Source organism: Zerene cesonia, chromosome 14 (assembly GCF_012273895.1).
Source record: "Zerene cesonia ecotype Mississippi chromosome 14, Zerene_cesonia_1.1, whole genome shotgun sequence".
Taxonomy (NCBI): domain Eukaryota; kingdom Metazoa; phylum Arthropoda; class Insecta; order Lepidoptera; family Pieridae; genus Zerene; species Zerene cesonia.
In genome coordinates, this window is record NC_052115.1 from 3,846,841 (window position 1) to 3,854,386 (window position 7,546).

The following is a 7,546-nucleotide window of genomic DNA, read 5'->3' on the forward strand; positions in this document are numbered from 1 at the left end:
ATGAACCATTCACGCCAAGACCAGATTTCGGCCCAAGACTATTCAGGTTACAAATAATATCAGCAATATAATAGTAGCTAGTACTTATCCGTTTCATCTTCTCCTTTTCGTTCTTCCTATCCTTTTTGTTTAATTACGAACAAAATTTTTCATTAGATATGTATATTTTTAAACGTTTTAAGTTATCATAAATTTATATTATACAGAGCGTAAATGATTTACCTATTAAAAAAATTAATGACTGAAAAGTAAAAAACACAGTTCAAATAGCTTCATCTAAGGCATTATTATATGGGTATTAGATATCTAAGATCTAGGATTACATAAAATGTTTTTTTTCGTTATGATTTAATGGTCCGGTTACGAACACAAAATGGTAATATGCATAACTCGTCTCCGATTACGGCATACGACTAAGACTGTGACTTAGGACCGTGCCGAAAATTGTAATGTCTGTCTGTAACTGCAACCGCAAGATTAACTAGTTCTTAATCTGTGGCGTCAGCTTATCAGCTAAGTAAACCCATAGCACCCGTAGCATTATACTACTCTTAAGCCTTTGGCAGTTGGCTACGTATCATCTAAACTAATCATCTGTCATAGATTATACTCTTATATCTGTCAATTGTCATACTTTATAACCTAGCAAACAAACAAGGAACACTACTAATATCTAAATATAATTGAAACATACTCTAAAATCTAATTATAATTTCAAACTATTTTTTATTATGGAAGTTATAAAGCTTGTTAGTAAATATTTAAATATTTCTGCCGGTTCACTATGTTATAATACAGACAGGGTAATATTTCTGATAAAACAACGACAGTCTACTTGGCACTGTTGTATTATTTTTTTTTCGATTTGAATCATAAAAATAAACATTTATTTTATTGTTGTTTAGGTTCTTACAACGGTTATTGACAAGGAAAATGTGGAGGGATTCGTCAGTATATTATTACGATTGATATCAAAAAGTGGCACAAAAATGAGTCAGGAACAAATGCTACTCAGTTATCAGTGGTTAGAGCACATAGCAATGTATGCAAACCAAGCAAATTCGAATCCTGCTTTTGCGAAAAATTTTCTTCAAGTGAGTTATGTTAACCAGAAAGAAATGTTTGAATTGTTTATTGTAGACAAGCCACTAGTTGACCAGGAGTTAAAATGAAACTGACAGATGACATGGCTTTCTGTTGGTATACAATTTTCAATATTTGTTCAGTAGATCCAGAGAATACGGGGTTTATTCTAATACTTATAATACTCTCAAACACTCAAATTTACCAAGTTACCTCTTTATAATTTCAATATAGACTTAGGGCCCATTTCACTAATAGCACCTCCGAAACACATTCAATAAAACTCAGTTCTAAGTAAACAAGTTCATATGTCACTGACATGATTAAAGATAAACCGATTTCATAAATTTTTTTAATATTAAATCCTTAGAGTGCCCTTAGACCAATAACATTATAGAGTTGAAACAATTTTCATAAAAGAAAGTTTTGAATTTTAGGGTATGAACAGAGCATTAGAGAAAAGAAGTTACCTTACTGGAAATCATTTGACTGTGACTGACGTAGCTGCATTTTATGTGGTATACTCTCTTATTGTAAGTATAGTTAAATATTATCAGAAAAAACATTCAACCAATAAGCAATATGACATGGAGTTACTTTTTCGAAAGGGACCTACCCACATTTATTTAGGCATGTTTCAAAAATAGCTTTGAATAACTTATAGCTAAATGAAAGTTTTAAATGCTATGGTTAATTTACATAATTTTCAAAGATTCCATTCAACATTTTATTTTAGGCTGTTATGTGTTGAAAAAATTTCAATACATAATTTTGTTTAAAGTAATATAATTAAATTTTTTCTTCAGGAACGGTTGAGTGTACCAGAGCAAGAATCACTTTTACACTTATGTAGGTGGTGTAAGAATATACAAGCGCAACCTAGGGTGTGTGCTAGCCGACCCCCTCTACCGCTTAACACTTTGACACTATCAACACTAGCACCTGCCGTACATTGATAATTTAATGTTTTATTGCTTATTGTGAATGTAGTGCATACAGTTTATAACTGCAATAAAATTTTACCAAATGGATCTCCCAGTAAATGTATTTTTTAATGCACTTGTTTTGTTTTTTGTTTTAAATTTGTCCTATGTAAGTAATTTTTTTCATTTCTATTGTTCACTTTATTGTGGTTATTTTAAGAGAAGATTATTCTGTTGCAATATATATCTGACTGATTGGCTGATTTCTTATGAGAAGACAAAGTAATAAAAAAAAACAAAATATAATATCTCTGTTAGTTTCAGATTTTTAATATTTATAGGAATAGGAATTATGGTTATAAACTTTTGTTTGTTTCAATAAACTTTTTTTTTCAGCCAGTAAATACTAGGCCACCTTGGCATAAAATACCATTACCAAAGCAACTGCTACCACATGAATTGAAAAATGCAAGTTTAGATGAACCTATAGTGTACCATCCTCAGCCCTTTTCCTATCCAGGGTATCCCATTATACTGTACCTTTGAGTCTCGGTAAATTTAAAAAAACCTAAAATTTTTTATAAAGACTCTTAAAGGTGTGAAAAAAAGGACACGTCAAATTCTATTGATTTCGTCTTTTATATTCAATCGATCTTATTTATCCAATAAATCCTATCCTATCATATCCTACCCTACTAATATTAAAAATATTAAAGTTTGTGAGGATGGATGTATGTGTATGTTTGTTACTCTTTCACGCAGAAACTGCTGAACCGATTGCAATGAAATTTGGTTTGGTCCCGATATTCCTACGGGATAAGGACTTACGCGGGTGAAACCGCGGGGCGCAGTTAGTTACCCATATAACCAGAATATTACTCATAGAAAATCAAATAATAAAATTTACCTATTCTGTTGAACTCCATTGATTTTTAAAAACATTACATGTGATTGTATAGTAATTCGATCTCTGATTTGATCTCCTTATATTTGTATAGTAGCAAATTTGCCGTACCTGACATACATATTTTTTACCGTTTAATTAAAGTAAATTTTTCATTGACTTATTTATATAGATCATACAGTAAAATACTATTCGAATGAGAAAATTATAATTTTCCGTAAGTTTATGAAATAATTGCACAATTAAACGAACTTACCTTAAGTGAACTTCTATCTGATATAGCTAATAGGAACATTTTGTACCAAGCCTGTCGAATAATTGAAATAACCAGTTTCTTTTTCATGACACCTACTCTGAAGTATTTATTCATTAAAACACAAAATCATGACTACAACAATACTTAGTAAAATAATAATCATTAATAACTAATATTATTGCTTTGATGCATTTGTTTTCATTAGTTTATTAAAAAGGCAATAAAATACTTCACTCTTATTTTCTGTTTCATGTTCTTGATAATTTTTGGTATGTTGATTGGTTATTTTTGGATGCAAATAATATTTCACGATCTGAAAGGCGTAGCATCAAACAGCGGTCTAATTTGTTAGAGTAGGAACACCCATTTTCTTCAGATTCTGCAAAAAAAAAGCCCTTTAGATCCTTCGTATTTGTGTGTATTGTATGTTTTTAACAGGTTTGGACATAAATCATAGGGACATGCTCCAAGAAAAGTTGGAAATCAGTTCCCTGTTTATTTTTCTGTGCAAGTATTTTATAGGTATTTATGTGTGTATATGTGGTAATTGTGTGCTGTAAAAATCATGTGTTCTAGTTGTAGCTATATTGATATCAGCAAATAAATTTGACAGTTACTATAGCAATAACAAATAACAAATGTACATGAGCAAAGTTAAGTCGTTGATAATAAATAACATAACAGAGCACTTAAACATAATAGACAAACTTGTCAAAGGAAGTGTACGTATATGTAGGTAACCAACCTGCATAAGTTTGTACGTACTTTTTTTAAGTTGTAGTAGATTTTAGGCATTTTGTAACCATACAATTGTAAAAAATGAGGATATCCTGGTCCCAAGACACCCTTATAGGTCACAACAATACAATTATTCGATGAGTTTATCTTATTAAGCTGATTAAAAGACAATTTAGTTGTTTATTTCTTTCGTGATCGAATTAATGATTTCAAGATTTGCTGGGACGCTCAGACGATGCGGCGAGGAAGTGGTCAACGGTTATAAAGAAAAAAAAAACAAATTAAGAAAAATAATTTTAAATTTGTCATATATAATATACCAGTTTGCAACTCTTGAAAGCAAGACTGTAGTTGATTTCTTAGTAGGGTGCGCGATTGTTGTGAATTTACTGAAGTCTGTATTTTGTTCCACAATTCTGCTTCTCTGGGTATACCTTTGCTGTCAACCTGTCAACATTTTTATAATTTATTTCAACTTGTTTGATATTTAACAAGTTGATAGGTATTTGGAATAAACAGTATTTTCAATAAATACTTACAGTTTGTAAGTTGGCGAACACACACTGACTCAGGCACTAGAAGATAAGATTATTTACTTTGTAATGAATCCGAAAATAACAATTAAGTGAGCTTTAATATGGTTGGTAATATTTATATAGCTAGCATATTATTTCCTTACAACTGATAGGTATGGATTTAAATTGTTGACAAACCATAAATTGCATTTGCGGTTTCTCATACCTACAAGTAGTGTCAATTAAATTACTTGAAGCTGCATGCTATGAATAGATTCTTAAAACTCACATCTGTTATCATTTTTAAAATCATCATTAGCAACAAAACATACAATTTATAATAATGATGCTTTTTTGATAACTTAAATAGAAAAACAAATAAGTCCTTTCACCGGTAACCTGCTCGTTGTAAAAACAAAAACCTATGTTATTTTATTATGCTATATTTGTGTGGTAGATGCGTTATACCCACATTTTTTTTATATCATAGTCGGCAATGGAGCTGGTTGGTCGCCTGATGATAAGCGCTACCACAGCCCATGAACATTTGGAGAGGCATAAGGCCAATTTCAGAGACCTTACGCCTCTACAAATTGATTGCCGACCTTAAATCGGAAAAATATTAAGAAAGGATTGACGAGAGGAATAAAGGAAATGATTGGGAAGGATAAGGAAAGGATATAGGCCTCCGGCTCCCTCACTCACCGTACGAAACACAATAGCATGCTATTTTTTCACGCCGGTTTTCTGTGGGGGTGTGGTACTTCCCCGGTGCCAGCTGGCCCAATTCGTGCCGTAGCGTGCTCGATTCCCACATTTAAAACATATTATGTTTACTCTGCGATCAAACCCAGTTCCGTCCAAACGTTAATTACGTAAAACAATAAAAACTTACATAACAAAACGATGTACATTTAGATGTACATTTAGCGTTTTAAAAATTTATCTACTGGAAAAAATATTATTTTATTTTATTTTTTACGTGGTGTTCCGTCCTAATGGAACATCACCTAAAAAATAAAAACCACGTGTGGGCAATTTGTACTATTGTTAATATAATAATAGCTTCCTAACAGCCGCTTTTGTTTTACTTGCAGTGCTTAGTTTAAATCAGGAAATAAAAGGGAATTCAAATATGTAGGTACCTACCTGATCAGAGTCATCTGTGCCTAGAAAATATTCGCTACGTTTGTTTCTGTTGAAGCGAATACGGTGGCTGTTGTTATAGCTACCGTTGCCGAGTGCTGGACGTGGGATAGTTTTGATAAGCTTTTCACCCGCATCCCCAGCTCCGTATCCCAAGTAATCATAATCTGTGCCATTTAAAACATATATTTGATTCCTTTCGGTTGCATTGCGACGTTCGTGGTCATATATATTTGTTTCTTGTTTCGTGTTGCTATCAATTCGAGGGTACGACTCAATATTGTTGTAGCTACGACGACTGCGGTTGAGATTTTTACTATTTCTAAATCTCTCTATATTGATGGAGCAAGAACGTATTGCGTCCTCTATTTCCTCTTCCATTAGGTGGATGTTGCCCTCCCCCGTACATGCTACAAGCGTTGTTAGTAATGGAACTAAAACAAACAATCTGTACATAGTAACTGATGTAGTGGGTTGAAAATGTGGGAATATAAGAGATGCACAGCGGAAGTAACCCAATTATAAATGACATTTGATTGGCGTGATTAATGATAATACAATTGGTTTTGTTGCATTTTGACTACAATAGATTTCCTGACAGAAACTTGGTTTTCGTATAAGTTTAGTATGTATGTATCCCACTATTTGTAAATACCTACAGCTTACAGGAAGAAACATGAATATATAAAACATTTTAACGATAACACAATTATAATTGGATCATTACACACATATGTGATTTATTAAATTGATCGATCAATCTGTCTTTAGTATTATGAGAAGAATGAATGATGACTATTATAATATAATCATAATAAGTGTTTGTATTCATGCTAATATTTATGACATGATGTGTGAAGGCGCATATTAATACTCGTAGATTTCATATTTATTATGTTTAATTTAAAGTAAACTTTTACGATGTAGATTGCTCTTTCATTGTTTTGTCGATCGTTGCAATAAAATATAAAATAAATTGACTTTTTTATAGAAATACATTAGTAGTGTACCAAATATTAAATGTTGGATTTCCCGTATAACCTAATGTTCGATTGCTTATTACTTTGTTAACCACAAAGGTTCAAGAAACTATTAACATAGTGAATAGTCTTAATTCTTATTTTAATGGATCACCTTTTTACTATCCAAGATGACTATTATAGTTCTTACAACATGATTAGATTGACGCGTCATTTCCCACATTGAACATAATTGACGCAATTTAAAAAGTCGATTCAAAGTAGAGATAATGAAATATGAAGCAGTAGGGTATATTTTACGTAAAATGAAATTAAAAAAAATTTTGTTTGATAATTTAATTAACTTCTTATCTCAAAATGTATTTGTATGCTTATCATTAACGTAATTAAAGTGTATTGCAGTTATTGCAAAATAAATGAATTTTGAATTTTACATTTTATAAAAGTTACGGTTGAATGTTCTTTCATTTCCCCTTTCCATAGTGACCCCACTTGCCGTTACCCCAACCGCTCCAGACTGGACTGTTATTGGAACCAAAAACCCTCACACTATTTCCTCCATAAGATCCGTATCCGCTGCCTGCAAAATACGGTTTTCCGAAGGTGTTCCTAGTACTAGGTACACTAGCATAACTACTTCCAATCACGCCAGTCCCACCAAAACCTCCATAAGTACCAGTTAAGTGAAATTGTAATGGAATACTCTGAAGACCATAACTTGCTCCAAAACGTGGCCAAAATGTGTCTGCCCCTTCCATAGACTCTTTGTCAATCGCTGTCGATGTATCCACTAGAAAAATAAAATACTAAATTTAATTTTTAGTTTTATAGCATTGAAATGCTTTATAAATGAGAAATTGTTTTTGAAAGAATAGAAAAAATTTGATCACGAGGCAGGATTCGAACCTGCGTTTCTTGTGCCTGGTGCCCCTTAGGCACATGAAACCGAAAGAGTAGAAGAAATTCGATTACTGTGGCAGGATCACGGGAGGCCGAGAGGC

At 32.2% G+C, this 7,546-nt stretch overlaps 3 protein-coding genes across 3 annotated transcripts in view; 1 reads left to right on the forward strand and 2 right to left on the reverse strand.

Annotated features, from left to right (window-relative positions):
• Positions 1–593: 593 nt before the first annotated feature.
• On the forward strand, positions 594–2,135 carry LOC119831693. The gene is made up of 4 exons (XM_038355150.1): positions 594–803; positions 906–1,094; positions 1,521–1,616; positions 1,890–2,135. The coding sequence occupies exons 1-4, from the start codon at positions 732–734 to the stop codon at positions 2,037–2,039; spliced, it is 507 nt and encodes a 168-aa protein (XP_038211078.1). The 5' UTR covers positions 594–731; the 3' UTR covers positions 2,040–2,135.
• Positions 2,136–3,250: 1,115 nt separating this feature from the next.
• On the reverse strand, positions 3,251–6,198 carry LOC119831833. The gene is made up of 4 exons (XM_038355376.1): positions 5,569–6,198; positions 4,444–4,479; positions 4,225–4,351; positions 3,251–3,545 (listed from the first exon to the last, which is right to left on the reverse strand). Exons 1-4 carry the CDS (start codon positions 6,019–6,021, stop codon positions 3,415–3,417), a joined length of 747 nt encoding a protein of 248 aa, XP_038211304.1. The 5' UTR covers positions 6,022–6,198; the 3' UTR covers positions 3,251–3,414.
• A 708-nt stretch (positions 6,199–6,906) lies between these two features.
• Positions 6,907–7,546, reverse strand: part of LOC119831911 — a 2,054-nt gene continuing 1,414 nt past the window's right edge. The window contains exon 2 of the mRNA XM_038355482.1: positions 6,907–7,335. Coding sequence (XP_038211410.1) covers positions 7,010–7,335 — 326 coding nt within the window. The 3' untranslated portion in view covers positions 6,907–7,009. The remainder of the gene's footprint in view (positions 7,336–7,546) is intronic.

Excerpts from the sequence above, each read along its gene's own strand:
- LOC119831693 (XM_038355150.1), top strand. The coding sequence starts at position 732 with ATGGAAGTTATAAAGCTTGTTAGTAAATATTTAAATATTTCTGCCGGT. Across the intron at positions 1,095-1,520 it reads TTGCGAAAAATTTTCTTCAA|GGTATGAACAGAGCATTAGA; the intron begins GTGAGTTATGTT and ends TTTGAATTTTAG. Across the intron at positions 1,617-1,889 it reads ATGTGGTATACTCTCTTATT|GAACGGTTGAGTGTACCAGA; the intron begins GTAAGTATAGTT and ends TTTTTTCTTCAG.
- LOC119831833 (XM_038355376.1), bottom strand. The coding sequence starts at position 6,021 with ATGTACAGATTGTTTGTTTTAGTTCCATTACTAACAACGCTTGTAGCA. Across the intron at positions 4,480-5,568 it reads GCACAGATGACTCTGATCAG|TGCCTGAGTCAGTGTGTGTT; the intron begins GTAGGTACCTAC and ends CTTATCTTCTAG. Across the intron at positions 4,352-4,443 it reads TGTTCGCCAACTTACAAACT|GTTGACAGCAAAGGTATACC; the intron begins GTAAGTATTTAT and ends AAATGTTGACAG.